General features: G+C 32.5%; 1 protein-coding gene across 1 annotated transcript; it reads left to right on the forward strand.

Moving 5' to 3' along the window:
* Positions 1-219: 219 nt before the first annotated feature.
* LOC127083173 (selenium-binding protein 2) lies at positions 220-2,879 on the forward strand. Its single transcript, XM_051023420.1, has 7 exons — positions 220-525; positions 616-811; positions 1,134-1,361; positions 1,480-1,711; positions 1,822-1,929; positions 2,028-2,300; positions 2,422-2,879. The coding sequence occupies exons 1-7, from the start codon at positions 420-422 to the stop codon at positions 2,701-2,703; spliced, it is 1,425 nt and encodes a 474-aa protein (XP_050879377.1). The 5' UTR covers positions 220-419; the 3' UTR covers positions 2,704-2,879.
* The last annotated feature ends 19,961 nt before the right edge of the window (positions 2,880-22,840 follow it).

The following is a 22,840-nucleotide window of genomic DNA, read 5'->3' on the forward strand; positions in this document are numbered from 1 at the left end:
TTATTTTTATATTATACAATATGTATCCCGATATATAAATTTATAAATTTTAAATTATTTATATAATATAATATTTTAAAATGGAAGATATCCTTACACTACATTAAAGTCATAAACATTTAATATTTAAGAAAACATCAATAAAAAAATTAAATTAGGAACAAAATTTCAAAATTCAAATACATTTAATTTTGGTCATAGTAATATTATTGACTAATTAATGTACCTCGATTCTAGACAGAATTTAATGCGAACATGTACACAGACGACATTTCTGTTTCGATACATACACAACAGTCACGAGTTATATACGCAACAACGTTGTTTCTTTCTGTCATCATCACCTTTTCCATCTCTTAGAAGTTATCTCAGTAAATCTTCTTCACATTTTTCTTCTCAAAGTTTTCTCAGAGAGAAAAATGGCAGGAAATGGATGCTGCAAATCAGGGCCAGGCTATGCTACTCCTCTTGACGCCATTAAGGGTCCAAGAGAAACTCTTATTTATGTCACTGCTGTTTACACAGGTACAACTGAATTGCATGCATCTCTGTGAATTTTGGTAATTTTTGTAAAAGAATGTTTGATTTGATGAATTTTGAATTTGAATAATATAGGAACTGGAATTGAGAAGCCTGATTATTTGGCTACGGTTGATGTGGATCCAAACTCTCCAAGTTTTTCCAAAGTGATTCATAGATTACCTGTTCCTAACGTTGGTGATGAATTGCATCATACTGGTTGGAATTCTTGCAGCTCTTGCCATGGCGACCCGTCTGCAAAGAGAAGATTTCTCATCGTACCCGGACTTACGTAAGTATCTCTATCTACACTTAATTGCGGTCTATCATAAGACATGAATCGGGTATTTTTTAAAGCTATTCCAGATAGTAGTGATAGAACATAACTACATGTATGTGTCGTGTTGGTTTCGGATACCAGACCTGTAATCTTTTAGACGTTTCTATGTTTCATAGTTAGATGGGAAACATCACTTAAATTAGAGAAAATAACAGTCTAACTAAACTTTGAACCCTAATTGTGTTGATTTTTGTGTCTTGTTGATTCCATGAACTAAAAAGAATGATATTGGAATATTGTAAAGTGAACTAAAATGAACTTTATGCTATTTCAGATCGGGTCGTATACATGTGGTTGACACCAAAACAGATCCAAGGGCTCCATCTTTGCACAAAGTTGTAGAGCCTGCAGATATCTTGGAGAAGACTGGATTAGCTTATCCACACACTTCTCATTGTTTGGCTTCTGGTGAAATTATGATCTCGTGTATCGGAGATAAAGAAGGAAATGCCGATGGAAATGGATTTCTACTTCTTGATTCAGAGTTTAATGTGAAAGGAAGGTAAGATTCAAGAAGGCTCACGAGATCGAACATTATATGATGTTGCATCTTCAGCAATAGCCCTAGTTAGCATTTCAGTATGTTTTTTTTTCTAATTATATTGTTTTGTATCTTGAAGGTGGGAGAAACCAGGTCACAGTCCATTGTTTGGATATGATTTTTGGTACCAACCGCGGTTCAATACTATGATTAGCACATCATGGGGTGCTCCTAAGGCCTTTCGACAAGGTTTTAACTTGCAGCATGTTGCTGATGGACTCTATGGGAGGCATCTTCACGTATACAACTGGCCCGGGGGCGAACTGAGACAAACACTGGACCTTGGTGAAAAAGGGCTTTTACCCTTGGAGGTAGATATTTTGTTATGGATAGCTAAACTAGCTCAATCCTGTACCTCCATGGTCTATGATTCAATCGTTTGAGCCGTTTGTTTTCTGTTTCGTCCTGATTTTGAATGCAGATTAGGTTCCTTCATGATCCTGCTAAAGACACAGGTTTTGTTGGGAGTGCATTGTCAAGTAACATGATACGATTTTTCAAGAAAGAAGATGACTCATGGGGCCATGAGGTATATCGAAAAGATCTTAATATCTACTATCTTTTAAGACATAAAATGGATCATGAGTAGTATCAATAGTACTTACCGACTAAGCTTTTTACTTGCAGATTGTGATACAAGTGGAACCATTGAAAGTGCAAAACTGGTTTCTTCCTGAAATGCCTGGCCTTATAACTGATTTTCTGATTTCTCTTGATGACCGGTTTCTGTACTTCGTAAACTGGCTTCACGGCGATATAAGACAGTATAACATTGAGGATGTCAAAAATCCTAAACTAACTGGTCAATTATGGGTTGGTGGCCTTTTCCAGAAAGGAAGCCCTGTAGTTGCTGTTAAGGATGACGGCGAAACTTGGCAAATTGATGTGCCCGAGATTAAGGTATTTGATATTCCAATTTTGTGTTTTTAAACTTAGCATCTTGAAATAGTCTATTCGTCCAGTGTCAAATTCAGTGTTGAATACGTGACAGTGTCTGATGTATGTAATGTTGGCGTTTCAGGGGAATAAGCTGAGAGGGGGTCCTCAGATGATTCAATTGAGCTTAGACGGAAAGAGGCTGTATGTTACCAACTCGTTGTACAGTGCTTGGGATAAACAGTTTTATCCAAAGCTTGTAGAGCAAGGATCTCACATTTTACAGGTTGATGTTGATACTGAGAATGGTGGTCTGAAAATCAACCCAAACTTCTTTGTGGACTTTGGAGCTGAGCCTAATGGTCCTTCCCTTGCTCATGAGATGAGATACCCTGGTGGTGACTGCACCTCAGATATATGGATTTAAATAAGCATTAGTTGTCATTGTTAAATCCATAAGCATTACTATTATCATCATTTCATTGTATGAGTGAATGAAATGCATCTTTGATGCAGTTGAAATTTGAAATAAACATCACTTAATAATGTACTTGTTCCTCTTCAATGATTAGTACTAATAGATTGGAATCCAAGATTGGAATATATCATAAATGTCATTTCTTTAGCTTCTTTCCTCTATGTTTGATAAAAATAGCTTTAATCCAAATGAGAAAAAAAACTGGTTTTTCTAAATTTATATTGATAAATTCAGAGGGTTTGATTTTTTAAGAAAATAGGAGTAGCCTTTAGTTTGAGGTGCAACATAGTCAAGTCATCACAATATTTCCAATGCATAGAAAAATGAGGATGGACATTTCATAGTCTTTGCATTGAAAAAGGAGGACGGAAACTATACATTTAACTTAGGAAATGTGAAATGAAATTTACAAAGTTACACGGTAAATATAAGAATTAAGGGCCTGTTTGAAATGCATCTTAAAAATTCTTTTCTAGTTTTTGAAAATTTAAAATTTAAAAACTTGTTTGAATATAATGTTTTGCAAAAGTGTTTTTTAAAACTCTTTTCTATTTTTCAATTTTTAAAAGCAAAAAAGTGAAACAGTTTAGTTGTGTTTTACTTTTTAGTTTTTAGTATTATAAAATTTGAAAAAAAAACATAAAAATTTATAATTTGTATTAATAGCAGTAATGTAATTTTAATAATTTTTATATTTTAAAAATAAAATAGAAAAACGTATTTGAAAGAGTATGTTATTTTTTTTATTTATACTCTTTTTATGTATAAGTAACATTTTCAAATATGTTTATTTATTTTACTTAATTTTTTTTATGTTTCTTAATTATTTTCACTATATAATTTTTTTTATTAAACGTGGAATCCCATTTTTTACTTGTTTTTTTCTTATTATTATTACAAACAAGTGTTATGTGATTTGTAAAATTAAAAATTGATTTAATCCAATTATTTATATTCGACCAAATATCAATTAATTTTCTTAAGTTTGTAATATTTTATACAATAAAATAGATTTTAAAAGTAAATAACAAAATATGCATTTTTATTCTCTTCTTAAAATACTATTAAAAGATTAGATTATCAAACAAGTTTTTTCATTTTCATATTTTCAAAACAGTTTTTAAAAAATAGTTTATCAAACAAATTTTTTGTTAATTTTCTTCTTAAAAATAGTTTTTAAAATAGATTTGAAAAACAAATTTTAATAACTAAAATTAAAAAGTGTTTCAAACAGGCCCTAAATATCCACTATCTCTTGAATTTTTTAAGAAACATTTTTCTCCTTTAAATAGATGGACTTTTGAAGTGTTTCACCATCTTATCCAAATCCAAGAGAAGCAATTCAAAAGTGGGTTCTAACAAAATTATTTGAGAGAAAAAAAGAGTTTTGTTTTTATCACAATTTATTAAATTTTGTTTTTATCACAATTTATTAAGAATTGAGAGATATTGAATACCCTTTGACTTGAGAGAGATGAAAAGATTTCCTCCTGTATTAAGATAGCTATTGTAATTCTATTTTTCTATATTGGAGATATTTTATTAGACTAGGTCTTGTGATTTTATCATTTTACATTGAGAGAATTTTCTGGATAATAGATAATTTCACATATTGAAAGTAGGTGATACAAGACAACTTATATTACAAAGATTTGGCTGAGTCAAACACCTAAGAATATAAACTTGAGAAAAAGAGCAAAAACGATTAGGAGACCTTATATCAGAAGGCAATAGTTATGATTCGAAAAAGGCATTGATCAAAGTTTGTTGGAGTATGTATCAGCTTATACCAATGCATGTGAATTGTGGATGGAGATTGAATTCTTGATTCAAAAGAAGACGCGTAGAAACGAAGTCTTCCTTGTTAGAAAACTTGTGAACTTAAAGTACTATGACGATCAAAACATGATTGAACATCTACATACCTTCAAAGGTATTCTAAACCAATTGGTGTTGACTGAAATGAATATATATGATGAGTTGCAAACACTTATACTCCCAAGTTCATTGCTTGAGAGATGAGACACTCTAGTTGTCACTCTCATCTATCCATCCCAGTATGGAAAGTTTAGCATGAATGATCCTACCGTTGGAACAAATTTTTTCAAGAAAGATAAAAGGTAGAGAAAAAGAAGAAATATAAAAGATAGAGGAGAAGAAGAGAGAAAACTATAAAAATGAATTATAAAAATTAGGATTGATGAAGTTATATTTACATCATACAAAGCCATTTATATAGGAAACTAAGACCCATACCCAAACTATATAAACCGACCCAAGTCTAAACGTACAAAATGTAAAATACAAAATTACAAGTTACATTTAGACACTATTTTATGTTGTATTCGACTCTGTCGAATACAACTGACTACGACAACTTCGACTAACTTCTTTAGCCTAGTCGAATACTAGCTCTCAATCAGAAATTCAAATTACAACTTCTAACACTCTCCCTAATTCATGTTCTCGAGGCTTCTCATCTCGATGCTTCTCTTCAACTCGTCGAACCTGACTTTCTTCAGGGGTTTGGCGAGTATGCCAGCTAGTTGCACTTCTGTCTTGCAATGCTCAAGTTCAAGATTTTATTTGTTGACTTGATCCCTCAGAAATGATATCTCCTTTCTATATGCTTACTTTGGCCATGACACACTGGATGGTTCGCTAGATCGATAGCTGACTTGTTATCGACAAACAACTTCATTTTCTTAACTTCTATTAGCTTGAGCTCTTTGAGCAACATCTCTAACCATGCTGCTTGGCATGCTACATATGATGCATCCACATACTCAGCTTCACACGATGATAAAACCATAATGCTTTGCTTCCTTAAGCTTCATGAGATTGGAGCGGCTTCGATCTTGATTATGTATCATGTAGTACTCTTATTTTCGTCTTGATCTCCACTGATATCTGAATCAGTGTAGCCATATACTTCTTCATCTATGTTGGTCTTCGTCTGCCTCGACATCAACACACCACGATCAATCGTACCCTTTATGTATCTCAAGACCCTCTTAACTGCAATGAGATGACATTCTTGGGGTTTCTCCATGAATCTACTTAATAATACGACACTTTGACAAATGTATGGCCTGATATTGCAAAGATACATCAAGGATCCAATGATTTGTTTGCACAATGTTGCACTTACAAACTCATCATTTGTCTCATTCCTCAACTTTTCTCCAGTTTCTAATGGTGTAGCAGTTGCATTACAGGTGCTCATCTTGAATCTTTTCAAGATATCTTGGACATACTTCTTTTGGTGCAGGAACACTCCTTCTCTCGTATCTTTGAACTCCATCCCTAATAAATATGAAAAATTCCCTAAGTCGTATATTTCAAACTCTTGCATCAACTTCGACTTGACTTTTCTTATCTCGACTTCATATGCACCTGTAATCAACAAATCATCTACGTACATGCATATGATGATTCGAATGACCATGTCTTCATCGTTGACATACATTCCATGTTCATAGACACACTTTGTGAAACCTGCTTTGATTATAAAGCTATCTATTCTCTTATTCCAAGCTCTTAGAGCTTGCTTCAGACCATAGTGATTCTTCCTCAATCTGTCAAGTTTTGACTGCTACCCTTTGATTTTGAATCCTGGTGGTTGATTGACATAATCATCTTCTTCCAGAGGTCCATTTAGAAATGCCGATTTTACATCCAACTGATGTATCTTCCACCCTACGTATGCTATTGTCGACACAACAATTCTGATTTACTCCAGCCTTGTAACAGGTGTGTAGACTTTGTAGAAATCAATACCAGGTTTTTGCAGAAAACCTTTCGCCACTAGTCTTGCCTTATACTTAACAATTTCTCAATTTGGTCTTCGTTCCAGCTTGTAAACCCACTTTATATCAATTGGCTTCTTGACTGACCTTTCAACAAGCTCTCAGATCTTGTTCTTCTCGATTGACCTGCGTTCTTCTTTCATGGCTGCTAACCAATTCGAATAATTCATGGCTTGATCCAAATTGATTGGTTCTGATTCAGCCATCATCATCGCTTCTTCTATTAAGTCACCATCTGCATCGAATGCTTCATCTGGAAATCTCTCATATCCAGCTAACCTTGTTGACCCAGTTCTTGCTCTAGTCGATCTTCTAACATTTTACTTAGGTGGTTCTTCATTTCGATTTGTTGGGACTTCAGTTTGTTGGTCTTCTTCAAAAACAGTTGTAACTGTATCTGACTCCTGTCGAACTGACCCTTGACTCAAATCCCACCTTTTGCTTTCACCCACTAGAACATCTAGATTGATCACTAGTTTATCATCATTTGGTGAATATATCTTGTATGCAACAGTTAGATGATAACCTATGAGCACCATTGTCTGACTTCTGTCATCTATTTTCTTCCTAAATTATTCAAGTACATCTTGAACCAAATTTATCCAAACACTTTAAGATGACTAACATTCAGCTTCACACCTGTCCAAGCTTCATAATAAGTCCTCTCGACCATCTTCTTGGTTGGGCACCTACTTAGTATGTATATTATTGTCGAAGATGCTTCAACGTAAAATCTCTTTGGCATATCTTTAGCTTTCAACATGCTCCTAGTCATATTCAGTATAATTCAATTCTTCCTCTCATCTATGCCATTATGTTGAGGTGTATAGGTGAAATGTTGTCATGTTATATACCTTCCTCATTGCAAAATCTAGAAAATTCTCGAGAGGTGTATTCACCACCACCATCAGTTCTCAATTTCTTCAACTTGCATCCACTTTGCTTTTCAACATGAAATTTGAACTTGTTGAACTATGTGAATACCTCACTCTTCCTTTCAATAAGATAAATCCACATATATCTAGTGAACTCATCTAAAAATGTTAGAAAGTAGTAGTTATCTCCATTCGACATCACTTTAAATGGTCCACACACATCAGAGTGAACTAACTCTAGCTTATCCTTCGACCTCATTGGCAAGTCATGATTGAATGCTTTCCTGGTCTGCTTTGCTTTGCAAAATTCCTCATACATCTGACTTGGTTCCTTCACCTGAGGTAAGCCATACACTATTTTCTTATGGTTGAGCATGCCTAAACTTCTGAAGTTTAAATGTCCATACCTATGATGCCATAGTAATTTCTTGTCTTCTTATGCAGTCGAAGCAAAACACTTGTGATCAACTAGGTTGATCTATACTTTGGAGGTCTTGTTGTCTGTTAAAGGCGCCTTCATAATTAACTTGCCATCACTATGATATACCTTCATATGATTCTTTTCTATCTTCATGTTATACTCTTTTACAAATAATTGACCTACACTTATCAAGTTACTTGTCATCAATGGTACATACAACACATCAGTGATGTTGGCTTTTCGACCACCCTTCCAAACAACATAAATATCTCATTTTCCACTTGATATGATATGTTTGCCGTTTGCAAACTTTATCACTTTCTCGACTGATTTATCTAGCTTGGTGAACCACGTTTTATTGTCAGTCATGTCGTTACTGCATCCTGAATCTATGTACCACATGTTGATTTTCTTTGTGTTCGACTGAGTGTTGTCCACGAGTAGCATATCATCAGAATTGTTGATTGATTCACCACACAACTTCATCTTCAATATTCTGCAAATCGTTGATTGATTCACCACACAACTTCATTTGCGTAATCCACAATTCATAGTTCTCCCCTTTTAAAACCGGTACATTCGCTGGAAATTGCATTGATGTTGTTGTTCCGTTTGTCATTGCATATTCTCTTTGAATTGCAACCGGACTCCTTGATACCAATTTGTTGGAACAAAAGTTTTCAAGAAAGTTAAAAGACAAAGAAGAAGAAGAGAGAAAAGAGAGAAAATTATAAAACTGTATTATGAAAATTAGGATTGAGTGAAGTTATGTTTACATCATACAAAGCCATTTAGATAAAAAAAAAACTAAGCCGCATGCCCAAACAATACAAACCGGCCCTAGCCCAAAGGTACAAATTTTAAAATACAAAGTTACAAGTTATATTTTGACACTACTTTATGTTGTATTTGACTTTGTCGAATACAGCTGATTCACTACGCCAAAAACTAGAATAGACAACGCACCTTAGAGGGCGCTTTATTACAAAAGCGCACTCTAAAGTGAAGCAAAAAAATAAGGAGCGAACAACTGGAATAGACAGCGCACTTTAGAGGGTGCTTTTGTAATAAAGCGCCCTCTAAGGTGAAGCGAAAAAATAAGGAGGAGATAGAGGGACAACAATATAGGGCGCTTTCTAGAAAGCGCCCTCTAAGGTTACCCTTAGAGGGCGCTTTTAAAAAAGCGCTCTATAAGTCCATGTGCATTTCCAGTTTATAAAGCGCTTTTGGAAAGCCTTAGAGAGCGCTTTCATAAGCGCCCTCTTAGGCCCCCTTTAGAGGGCGCTTTTTTTCCACAAGCGCCCTCTAAGGTCCCCTTTAGTAAACATTAAAATTATAACATACTGCGCGTTTTGTTATTTCACTCTCTGTTATTTTCGTTCTTTTTCACGTTAGGGTTCTCACTGCTACGATTTTCGCTACTTCTAAGGCGTTCTCCTTCCACCTCTGTTAGATCTACGATGTTTCCTCCTTCTATTAATTCGTTGTTAGCTGTTCGATTTTGACACCATAGGTATTTTTCTAATCTTCATATTACTTGGTTTCTCTTTTGACGTTCGCTATTGTTCATTTTTGGTTTCATTTTTCTAGGTTCATACATTTATTGAGTATTCTCAACAATAATTATTGTGTTGCAATGCTAGCAATGGAGACTAGGCATTATGGGTTAAATTTCACCAACTGTTCCATTTGTTTCTCGATGTAGAAAAAGGAGGCAGCAATATCTAAAACACCTTCTACCAATCAAAGGTACACTATGCAGCTTATAAGTGTATTTATTCTAGCATACATAGCGTAGCTAGTAACTTAAGAAGTTTAGGTATGGATGTTATTTGATAGAGTAAATTAGAGTCGACTATTCTTCTGTTAGCTTTCAGTTAGATCCTATTATACAATTCTACATATATATTTTCTAGTCAATGTTTATCTTTTGTAAAAACTATATGATGATATATAACTATGCTACAAATTAGTGCATACCACTAATGCTTAATGCATGGTTCATACATTCTCATGCTATTGAAGTCAGAGATATCTGAAAATGTTGAGAAACTAACTCAATAAACCAAAATTATTTTGGTTTTGGGTTGTTGTTGGAGACATGAATGCCCTGCACAGAGACTAACTCAATAAAGCGAAATTGTTTTGTCTCATCCCATTTTTGGTTTCTCTTCTGAAATTGTTTTTTGTTTATTCTAATTAGTAATGGATAATACATGGATGTCTTCCAATCGATTGTCGAGAGAGTACGAGAATGGGGTATCAGAATTCGTTAAGTTTGCCGTTGCGCACGCCGAAGACCCCAGTAGAATGATATGTCCTTGCTTGGGTTGTTGTTATGGGAAACGGATTGACGCAGTTCAGTTGACATCGCATCTAATGAGGCATGGAATTGATCGAAGTTATACATGTTGGAATTTGCATGGTGAGAAAAGTAACGAGAATGTTGAACCGGGGGATAGTACGACCTATGCCTCAAACTATAGTGGCGCAGATACATACGATTGTGATCGAGTTGAAGAGATTGCAGAAGCACTTGAAGGAGATCTTAAGGATTGTCCCGAAATGTTTGAGAGGTTGGTAAGTGATGCAGAGAAACCTTTGTATGATGGTTGCACTAAATTCACAAGATTGTCTGCGGTATTAAAGTTGTACAACTTAAAGGGTCGAACGGGATCAAGTGCATTTGTATGTTCTGCACAATGAGAATGAGGTTGAGCCGTATGTTGAAATTCACAAGGATGTTCTCCGAGGTTTAAATCCCAATAGAAATGAAAATTGGATAGTACGAGAGCACAATCGATGTTTTATACCTTGGTTTAAGGATCATATTTATTCAAAGTATTATTCAGATCCCGCTTCAATAACAGAAAGGTTGAGATGCTTAGCATATGGTCCAAGTTTCCATGTTTTTTCTTATAGCGCATACGCGATTAATGGATACACATTTTATACCAAAGAACAAGATGATAAAAGTACTATGCAGAATAGTGGTGTCACCGTGGTAGCTGAAGCAATGCACATATCAAGTGTGAAGGACTTAAACCCCAAATTTGCAAATCTATCGTATTTTGGTGTTATCGAGCGCATTTGGGTGTTTGATTATGAGAAGTTTCAGATTCCTATATTTGGTTGCAAGTGGGTTGAAAATAATAACGGCATTCGAATGGATAAGTCAGGATTTTTGCAAGTGGATCTTAATAGGGTGGGATACAAAGATGAGTCTTTTATTCTAGCCTCTCAAGCTAGACAAGTGTTCTATGTCAATGATCCGAAAAGTACGAAATGGTCTATAGTTCTTTTTTCCAACAAAGTAATTGATGAAAACACTGGAGATCAAGGTGATATTGATGTTGAGATTGACTCGTTTACCAGAAATGATCAAGATGAGAATATTATATCAAATGATTCATATATTAGAAATGATCATAATTAGGGTATTTGGATCAATCCAACCGTCCGTGTTGTTAAGAGACATGTATAACATATTCCAACCAAGAAAAGAAAGAGAACTTAGTGAAAAAGGTACAGGTCAAATGATTTTAATTGTTTTCTTTATTACAGGTAAAATGGCTTTTATGATTTTAATTGTTTTTATATTTGTCATCTGATTTTAATTGTTTTCTTTATTACAGGTAAAATGGCTATTATGAAGTCAATCATTCGTGCAAGGGGCAAGGGATACTTGAAAGTATCAATTGATATTTGTTTAGATGGAGATGTTCCATTGTCGTCAAGCCTCATTCGCGTAGATGATGATGCTGGATATTTGAAAGTATCAATTGATATTTGTTTAGATGGAGATGTTCCATTATCGTCAAGCCTCATTCGCGTAGATGATGATGCTGGATATTTGAAAGTATCAATTGATATTTGTTTAGATGGAGATGTTCCATTGTCGTCAAGCCTCATTCGCGTAGATGATGATGCTGGATATTTGAAAGTATCCCTCTACGACAATGGAACATGTCCATCTAAACAAATATCAATTCTATCTTCAAAAGATAAGGGACCAAAAATATAAGGGGATTACGCAGCAAATCGAGTCAGTTGCATAAAAAAAAAGGTATAAACACAATTATATGATTTTTATGCATAGAAAATGTTAATTCTTGATCTTATACTCCACCTAACTAATTTTATGATATTTTAGGTTCATGCTATTGATATTGAACAAAAAGAGGTTGTTGCTAAGAAGACTGCGGCTAGCAAAAAAAACATACATCTCAGAGATGCTTTTGCTACTTAGTTTTATTTCTTTTTAAGTTATGAATTGGTTGTATATTTAGAATATTTAGAAGTTAAACGATTATATATCAGTGGATTGTTGTATATGTATGGATTGTTGTATATAAGACTTGTTGAATGCAATGTGTGAAAAAGGGCTTCAAATTATACAGTTTTAGATGTACTGCTTCAATATACAGGTTGTCTAAAATAAATAAAAAAATATAGCGCTTTTTTTAAAAAAAAAATTAAATAACCACCCACTTTAGAGGGCGCTTTCCAAAATAAGCGCCCTCTAAACCCTTTAAATTTCCACTTTAGAGGGCGTTTTCCAGTAAAAGCGCCCTCTAAACCCTTAAAAGTTTCCACTTTAGAGGGCGCTTTCCAGTAAAAGCGCCCTCTAAACCCTTAAAAGTTTCCACTTTAGAGGGCGCTTTCTTTAAAAAGCGCCCTCTAAAGTGGCCCTTAAAGGGCTTAAAGAGCCACTTTAGAGAGCGCTTTCACCAGGAAAAAAAAACGCTGTCTTTACCTATGCCAGCGCCAGATTAGAGGGCGCTTTAAAGCGCTGTTATAGGCAAAAAAAAGCGCCATCTGTTCCCTTATTTGGCGTAGTGATTAAGACAACTTCGACTTAGTCGAATGCTAGCTCTCAATCATAACTTAAAATTACAATGTTTAACACCTACAAAGTATATGTCAAATGAAGAGGCAAGATAAAAGGAAAGATGCTTGAAAAATTAGTTCGAAGAAACTGTGTGAAAATAAAGGAAGAGGTAAAAAGGTGATAGTGAGAAATCATGAGGTAGATTCAAATCTCCCAGGAGATTGTCTTGGAGGATTTAACTTGCTACCCCCACTCATATCTACCACCTCCATATTATGAATGCTATTACCTTTATGTTCTCACTATTTTTTTATCGAAAATTTTGAGAAAATACCAGAAATAAAAAAAAAAAACACCGAATTTTTTCAAATTTTCCGATAAAAAAATATCGGAATAAAAAAACATTCAAAAAGTTTTGAATTGTTTTTACACTACCGAAAATTATAAAATTTTCAATAAACTACAACACTTTTCGAAATTTCCGATAAATTACAAAATTAAAATTTTTTTACACTACCGGAAATTTTGAAATTTTCAGTAAACTACAACACTTTTCAAAAATTCCAATAAACTACAGACTTTCGAAATCTCCAATAAACTATATAAAAATTTTGTATCGAAAATTTTAAATGAATTATCGAAAATTTCATTCATATTTTTGACTTAAATTTTTCTATGAATAGTTTGGGAATTATAAAAATACGTGGGGTGCCAGATATAAGTGGGCAAGTGGCAAGTTAAATCCTGATTGAGTTCTTATTATTGTGGCAAATTGGGCCATAGAAAATATGACTACAAATTCTTGAAAAGAAATCAACGAGTTATGACTATTCATTTTGACCAAATTGAACCAAGGGAAAAGAAGAAAGATGGAACCACCACATCATGGCTTTCCGACGATGAAAATGTATTTTTTTATCGAAGAAGATAATTATTTAAATGATATTCTGTCTGTCCCAAATTATAAATTATTTTTTCAAAAATATTTGTTCTAAATTATAAGTCATATTATAATTTCAATGCAACATTAATGTCTTTTTTCTCAATATAACCTCATTTATTACTATTTCTTTTTATTATTTTTTAAATTTCTCTTTCATCTATAATAAATAAATGACAGTATTATAAAGTCATACATAATTTATCTTTTTTATATAATAACTATTATATTTCTTAATTTGCGTAAAAGATATAAAATATCTTATAATTTGAGACGAAGTATTTGATAAGTGTATTTGTATAATTGACTCAAAAACATCCTTCCACGTTATACCGCATGAAATATTTTTCTCATCATATATATCATAAAACCGTCACATAGAATGACAATAAACTTTAATTGAAAGAGATTATACATGTTATAGACATATATCTAAACCTTATATGAGTAGGAAAGCTAGATAATATTGTCAATTAATTTCAAATTGATAAATGGAAGATCAATAAAGGAAGCAAGATTATTTTTTGTGAAAAAAAGCAAGACTTCATTTGAATTATGTACATAAATATGAACAAGGGAGATAGCATTTTTGCTCAAGACACGAGCAAAGAGTCGTAGCACAAATGAGATGAACAGGTGAGTGAGAAAAGTTTGGAGATTTATGCTAAATATAATCTTCCAAACATCAAGATGAAAACACCTGAATCATGTGAAGATTGTCTAGCATGAAAAAAATAAACACATAATTTCTTTTCCAAGATTAGATGATTCAAGAAAAATAAAATACATTCTACGTCGTGTTCTTTCGTATGGGTGCTTAACATTTGAAAGGTCCCTTAATATTGCACAATACTTTGTTATCTTAATTAATGATCACTCAGACACACGTGTGTGTATTTATTAAAGAAGGAAGACATACTTCTCAGAGTTTTCAAATTCTTGTAGAACGAGTATTTAAAAGAAAGTTGAAATGTTTAAGAGTCAATAATGGTGGAGAGCGCTCATCTCGTAGGTTATTACAAACTCCATGGAATCAGACATGAGAAAGCTTCTAACAAGATTTCTCAAATGAATGATTCAGCTGAAAGGATGGATATAATAACTATGGATATTGTTTAAAGTGTGGTTTCTCATTCTAAAATCCTGAAGTTATTTTGGAGTGAGAGATTAAAAACTACAGTTGATTTGATCAATTTGTCTCCTTCAAAACTTTTTAATGGATAAATACCAGAAGAAGTATGGCTTTTAAAAAAAGTCTTTTGTGACGAATGATATGAATACAAGTGCACATTTGATCTAATAGTCTTCAAGTTGATATTACATTTACAATAGTCGAGTTTTACAACTTACAGCTGAAATTTATTTTACTTCTCTTCTTGATAATGTAATGGTTGATTGTATTTGTTTGATTAGGAGATAACTTTTTGACCAAAGAGTTGACACCACTAATGTATTCTTTCAATTCTATCTCCAACATAATCATCATGTAATCCTACTAACTCTTATACAACAACAAAGATTAACGGTCTCTTTAAGATATCTAAAATTCCTCTTAACATATGTTAAATGAGACTCCCTAAAATCTAATTGGAATTTGGCTTAAAATCAGACAATAAATAGAAGAGAAATGCTATGCTTACACTGAATTATAACACCGTAGCCGTTTACACCGTAGTTTCAAGCATTGGTTTAAAATTGACACAAATTTCACTGCATTGGATAATAATATAATAAAGGAAAATATGGATTGTGCCGTATATAAATCCGGTGTAGATGTCAAAAAGTGGTGTTATTTTAGTATTTCTGCAAATAGAATATCAGGCCTTAAAGTTATGAGATGAAAAAAGAGCCCATCACATCAAACTTTTCGAGAAGTTTCTTTTTGTATTTGGTTTGTGATATTTGATTTTAAAAAATATTTTAGAAAATTGATTAATTTTAAGTTGATTAATTTCAAGAAGAGGGTAGCATCAAAGATTAATCAACGATAAAGATAAATGACAAAAAAACAAATAGATAAAGTAAGAGAGATCAGATTATAGATTATCCTGATTTGACCTTAAACCACATGGCTTACTCCACTCCCCAAGAGTTTTCTCTTAGGATTTACACAACCAAAAATTTGAGATTTTACACAAGTTCATCCCAACAACCTTGCTTCAATATGTTCTACAAGTTTATCTTGCAACCTTCAAGTCTATAACAAAATTACAAGATAATTAAGCTCTTAAATAAACAAAATCAGCACAACATAACTCTCAAATGAAGCATCTCACTCTCTTAACACTAAATAAATTTCTAGTGAATAAAATTAATAAAATAGGGAGAAGGAGAGTAGATAATTCATAAAATTCGTGATTTAGAAGTGATGAAATCACTCATTTATATAGAAAAATTAGCTTAAAAAGGAAACAATCCATGAGTCTGATTGCTTCCTAATAGATTAGAAACAAAAAGCTAATCGATTAGGTTAAATCAGAAATCGGAACCCTAATATGGTTCACCATTTAATTGATTAAAAAGATTTCTTAATGATTAGGAGGGGATTCACACCTCAATCGATTAAATAAAATGTCGAATTGATTAGATAATGAGTTTATCTTTTCCAATTGATCATAATTGTTTTTTAATAATTTAAGTACTTGACATGATTGGTTTTAAAAAGTTTTGAGAAAAAGATGAAGATTTTAAAATAGTTTTAGTGTGTGTGAATTGTCTTACTACTTTAACTGACCAAGTACAAGATTTAAAACACTTAGCACATGATCAAATGATCTTTCACAAATTTAGTTCCTCCCGATTAATTCATTTAAATTTATTTAGCTCTTTCAAATGGAGCTTGAACACTTTGCCTTGTGATTGCTTCTTGATTGATGATACTTTTAACTTATCTTTCCTTGTATAGTTGTCATCACCAAAATATTTAGAAGACATTAAACCGCACAACACATAGAACTACATTTTGTTAGAACAAAATTTGATTCTATATTTATACCTTGAGTTTTGATGATAACAATATTGTATTTGTGTGAGAACAATTTTGATACCCTAATGGTTTGTTATTGTGTAGCCTTAACAACCAATTCTGATTCTGAATATATGATGGTCAACATCACCAGTTTTTAAACTATGTGTTCTAAATCCGTTTCTGTGCAAGTTATTAGAAGTTCTGAAAGACATCAATATTGTTACTGCAATATTCTTTCTGCTTCTAAGCTATTTCACTCATCAGAAGCTTCTGAGGAGATATTATGTTGTCGTTGCAATGTTCTCTCAGTTCATGCTTCTGGATGTGACTCTGATCACCAAATTTCTGAAGAATGACAAGCTTATGAAGTTGTGTTATGTAGTTGAAGATTCTGAATATCACTAGACAGACGATTGAAGTTATCAAGGTTCTGACTGAGGATTCTGAAGACTCTAAAGATATTGAAGATCTTAAGCCAGACTACTAACGCTGTCAAGGTTCTGACCAAATGTTCAGAAGTTTCTTAATCCAGCTCTTTATTTCTTCATTTCATGTTTTATAAACTTTCATCAGAAGCCAATGAATTTGAAGATAAAATCAAAATAGGAACATGATAAAATAGTATATGGTACAAAATAAACGACTTTTCCACTACCTGATTTCATGGGAAAGGACAATACTATACATCACACCTGTCACTAATTTTGTGGGCGAAAGGATAGTACACAATATCATTTCTTTTCCATCCAACAGTTGACAGCCGCTCAAATGAGTTTTCCCCATTTTGCCCTCCAACGGTCCTATACTTATGCTATATAAGTAAGACTTGGAGACTTGAAGAAAACCACCTGTTACGCAAATATTTTTGACAAGTTATTTTCTTTGTGAAAAACTATCATTCTTTTGTATACAGTTTTTCTTTAAATGTTTGCTATTCATTTGTGTAAAATCTGTTTGTGTAGAAGTATCTTGTAACACACAAAATATTATTCAAACTCTTAGTTTGATTCCTTAAGGAGGTTATCCTTAAGAAGACAAAGAAGGTTGTTATTTTTGAGTCCTTAAGGAGACTAAGGATTAGTTGGATCCTTGAGAAGACAAAGAAGGTTATTCTTTGTGTTTGTTGTAATCTATTGATTATAGTGGATTAAGTCATTGTGTATAAGGCAAAATCACCTTGGCGAGTGGAATAAATTAGCTTTGAGTTCAAGCGAACCAGGATAAAAATACTTGTGTTTTTATCTCTTTATTATTAACTTGTTAGTGGTGTTCTTGTTTTAGAAAAAAAATTGCTTGTAAAACTCAATTCAAACCCCCCTTTCTTGTGTTTTTTACGCCTTCACATTCTCCCTTTTTTTAGATTGACTACATATTTCTTAGGGAGGTGTTAACATTAAAAATATAGATGAACAAAATTGGTGTAGTTAACTCCCTCTCATAAATAAAAAAGTATACTCTTCTCCCCATAAGAGTATACTTCTACCCTCTATCGTTATCAAAAAGTAGAAAAAAGAAGAAGAAGTAAATAGCACATAGAACACAAATGGCACATATAGAAAGTGTGTGCATTACAAACTACTAAAACTGAATATATTAATGTGTCTGAATATTTCAAAGAAATATTATGAATGAATAATTTCTTATGTGAGATAAGAAATGTACAATATGAATATGTGGTAAATTGTGACAGTCGAAATGCCATCCATGAAATTAAGAACCTCATGTTTGATTCACACTCCAAATACATTGACATTCATTATAATTAGATATGAGACATGTTGGATGAAGATAAAAAAGTTAAAATTAGGGAATATTCATATTAATCTTAACTGTTATGATATGATTACACATCAATACTAATCAAGAAGATTGAATATTGATGCATAGGTAACGGTGTAGAGGTGTTATCCAATTAAGTATGAAAAGAGGAGCATTGTTGGTATTCACTTCATAACTTGTGTAACATAATCAAATCTTCACAATAATTCTAATGTATTATAAAAGAAGAGTATACATTCCAAGGTATTTGAATTCCTTCTTTAAACCTTGATACTAATATTCAAACTTAAAAAATGTAAAGATGAAATTTACAAGATTTTTGTAAATGTAAGAATTAATTAGCAAATGTTTCTCTTAAATATTCTAAGTCCACACTCTTGTCTTATAAATAAGATGTGTAATTGCTAAAAAATATAAATATGTGGCAACCCCTTGTGATTAAGGGTTGTTGGAGATTTTAAGGTTTGTTGTGAGATGGAGAGCTAGCTCACTTAAGGGCGAGAAGTCTTGTATGTATGATTTTATGTATTAAAGTTAGATTATCCTTCTCAACTATGATGTTGAGGTATTTATAGCCACATTGGACTTGGATCTAATGCCTTCTTGGAAATAAAAAACCATTTAGGGAATGAGAATGAGTTTCTTGATATTCAGGGGAACATGGTTTACCTCTCTTATGACCTCTTCCATGATGTTATAGCATAAGGAGGCATCACTCACACATTCCTACATCAAGCTACTTGCCTTAGAGGATGAGATATTTAATAAAAGGGAGATACTTTCAATAAATATACAGTCAACCTGATAAACGGGCGACTGAAGATCCCCAAGTCGCCTCTTAAGATCTTCTCTCAAACATATCAGTACACAGTCCTTCAAATGATAATTCGAGAGGTAATTCGAAAGCCTAATATTTGGGGTATTATCAGGACGCTATGAATTATGTATCGCAAATTAGAGGTTCCTTATACCATTGAGGTATTCTTTTCTTTCCATGGCTCCAGACTTACCCCCATTAGTGCTTGGGTGTCATTATTTGGTCTCTTGGGTAAAAGCTTACTAAAACCTAACTTCAACCCCTAGAGAGACTGGAAGGACAAGTTTGTGAGGGTTAAGGGACGAGACTGCGCTTCTAAAGGGATTTAAGAGGAGTTTTTTTTCAAATTTTTTGATCCTCTTAGCAGAACAATCCCGATGAACGAATCTTTATTAAAACATTATTCACAAACATGGAATATATCGTATCTATGAAGCCCACACGAGAACAAAGTGAAAGGCGATGCTAGCTGTTTTCTAAGAATGACAAAAACTATAAACCATGATTGGAGGGGAAGAGTTTCTCTATTTATAGAGAGCTACTAAAATTCTAATATTCTTATTTTAGACTCTTTAAAAAATAACCTCAATCAAATATATATATATATATATATATATATATATATATATATATATATATATATATATATATATATATAAATTATTATATTATATTATATTATATTTAATTAATTATCATTCTCATTCATTTAATTAAAGCATATTTAATCAAATAAATTATATATATGTTAATGTATTAGACAATTTAAATACTATTAACACATAATTAAATTAAATCTTATTTTATTCAATCGTCCATTCTGCTATTAGTAATCTATGTGTGTGACCATGTAGGTTCTCGTAATGTTGGCAATAAAATTAAACTATCTATTTAATATTATAAACAATGAGCGATATCTCGCAACACATCACTATTATCCAAGTGACAGGAATATCATGTGATATGATATAACTTTTCTATGATAATGATCCTGTGTACAATTACCATTTTTCCTTTATATCTATATTGAACATAATGCATAAAATGTGTCACCCTTGTATAGTCCAAGTTTATATTTCTTAATCCCAGAGTATATTTGATAACAACAAATAAGTCTAATATCTCATATCAACTTATTTGAGCACGATCATGCATTTTATAGTCTACTCAATCAAGGGACTATATTATTACTAATGTATATGTAGAAGAGACAAATCTTATCTAGGTCACTCATGTCCCTCAACATGATTTGTAGAGTATCCATCAACTATCTTTATGATCACCTTGTTACGAACAATGTTTGATGATAATAAAGTATTTGACTCCACATCTAGGATCCATAGTGATTTCAGGTCGAATGATGGTATACATCATTGTCACTATGTGAATAACTTATGATACTTACATAACAACTATGTTTTATTCTCATGGTGGGCCAATCCAATATAAATATTACTCCAAATATTTATACTTATGTGAACACTTGATATCTCATATTTATGACCCAGAGATACGATAATTAGTCTACTCACATAATAGTCTTTATGCATCACTGTTGTCCTATGTGATAATAAGACTTTACGAATACCTTAAGAATAATGTCCTTATGTTTAATTAGGTCTCACGATTAAGTCACACTAAATGTATCATTAAACAAACAAATTATTCTAAGGACTTTATTATGTCATATAAAAGTAACACAATAAATACAATGTCTAATAATTATATATACATATGTTAATGAATATGTATATCAAGGTCATGATACAAAATTAAATACAACTAATATTGATTGACTATTAAGGCTTATTCCAACAAATTCAATGGTCACAACCGGGATGACTAGCGCCCTCACTTTCCATTGTCTTGGTCGAGTGATCCGAAGATCATTAGTGGTTTTTCCTTTGTCGATCTCACCCCTTTGAGCGAGAGGTGGTTTAAGAATTGCCCTACTTTAAGTTTATATGCTCCCACACCCTAATCTCTCTAAATCTATGAGACGATAGAGGAATGGACAAATATCTAGGTGAGTTTATCACCATGAAACATCTTTGTTTGAGGTTGTTTCTTAACTATTTCTATAACTCGTTTTCTCTATGCCTTTCGTACAGAAAAACATCAAAAATTCCACTAGCTGAGAAAAATTTCACCATGCGCCCCCCTAAGTTGCCCGGTTGGCCGAATTTCAATGGAAGGTACATAGCGTAGCGAGGACTTTTCGATGATTAATGAACACCCCTCCAAGATTCCAAATTAGGGAGAACCTGAGTGTCATAAACCTTATTGTCTCTCATATTGGTAGAGAAGGCAACCATTGTACTGGCAAACTTGCCAATTTAAGTCTCTATTGTCGATGATGTTTGGTTTGACTGTTATCTTAATACTATTATTAGTGATCACTCTAGAAATAGATTTGATTTACCCAATTTAAAATATCTTTAATCTTAGGGTAAGTTTCCTTTCTCCACCTAATTGTAACTCCTTTTTTTCTTTAATCCATTTTTGACTCTGCCTTTATTTTTATATAAAAAATCACCCTCTTTATTTTCTTTTTCTTTCTTTTTTCATTAAAACATTGTCTCCTTGTGTATGAATGTCACCAAACAGTTATTTAAAAAAACCATATATTTATTTATGTTATTATTCACAAAGTTGATAATCTACTTTTTTTTTTCTTCTTAGTTTCCAATTAGTGAAACATTTCACATTTTAACTAGTTAGAAACTTGAGCATAACATTTTAATTAGACATGACACTTTTTTGGGTACAAAGACATGACACATTTTACATAACATTTTAATTAGACATGACACATTTTACATTCATCTCACATTAATGTAAATTTTCTTTGGACTAAATTGTCAAAGAGTTTTAGCTAGTATTCTTTTTTCGTAATTATAACTGTACAGACAAGTTAGTTGCTGAGATAGTACCTAAATTGCATAAAGATTATTCTCAGGCGATAACATTTATATGTGAGACTGACATGGAGGGGTGCATATTTGCTTAATGCCTAATGAACACGATTTGATTTGTCTTACTCTAGTTATGCTCTTTGCTTTTTGTTTATATTTTGAGAGATTCTCGATTTACGTTTTAATAACTTTACATCATAAATATTTAATTTTGATTATTTTTAAAAGAATATTTGCTAACACAAAACTATCAAATTATAAATAGAGTAATGACAACACAAATTATATTTTCATTATCAGAATAACTAATCTAGCAATCACAATGTTAGCCACTTGAAAATTTTGGGTTTTTTTTTTTAAATTTTTATTGGGGGAATTTTTTTATTATGGAGCATTGAATATTGTGAGACTTTTTCTTTTTAGAGCAACACTTTTGTGAGAGACACACCACATATTCACCTAAAACTTTAAGGAGATGTGTGAATTCTCTCACTTATAAATACTCAAGTATCCATATTTCCAATCAATCTGAGACTATTATTCACACTACTCACACTTGATACATTCTCAACACTCCCCTCAAGTGTGAGTCTATAATGCTCCCCCTCAAGTGAAGGTTCTTCTTACTTCCACAAACTCTTGTATCACACAAAATATTTCTTATTCACCACATTGACGCAGTTGACACTCTTCAACGGAACGTTTCTTATTCACCACACCGACACTGTTGA

This window comes from Lathyrus oleraceus, chromosome 5, assembly GCF_024323335.1.
Source record: "Lathyrus oleraceus cultivar Zhongwan6 chromosome 5, CAAS_Psat_ZW6_1.0, whole genome shotgun sequence".
Lineage (NCBI taxonomy): Eukaryota > Viridiplantae > Streptophyta > Magnoliopsida > Fabales > Fabaceae > Lathyrus > Lathyrus oleraceus.

Coding starts and splice junctions, on each gene's coding strand:
- LOC127083173 (XM_051023420.1), top strand. CDS start 420: ATGGCAGGAAATGGATGCTGCAAATCAGGGCCAGGCTATGCTACTCCT. Junction 1,362..1,479: donor GAGTTTAATGTGAAAGGAAG/GTAAGATTCAAG, acceptor TGTATCTTGAAG/GTGGGAGAAACCAGGTCACA. Junction 2,301..2,421: donor TTGATGTGCCCGAGATTAAG/GTATTTGATATT, acceptor TTGGCGTTTCAG/GGGAATAAGCTGAGAGGGGG.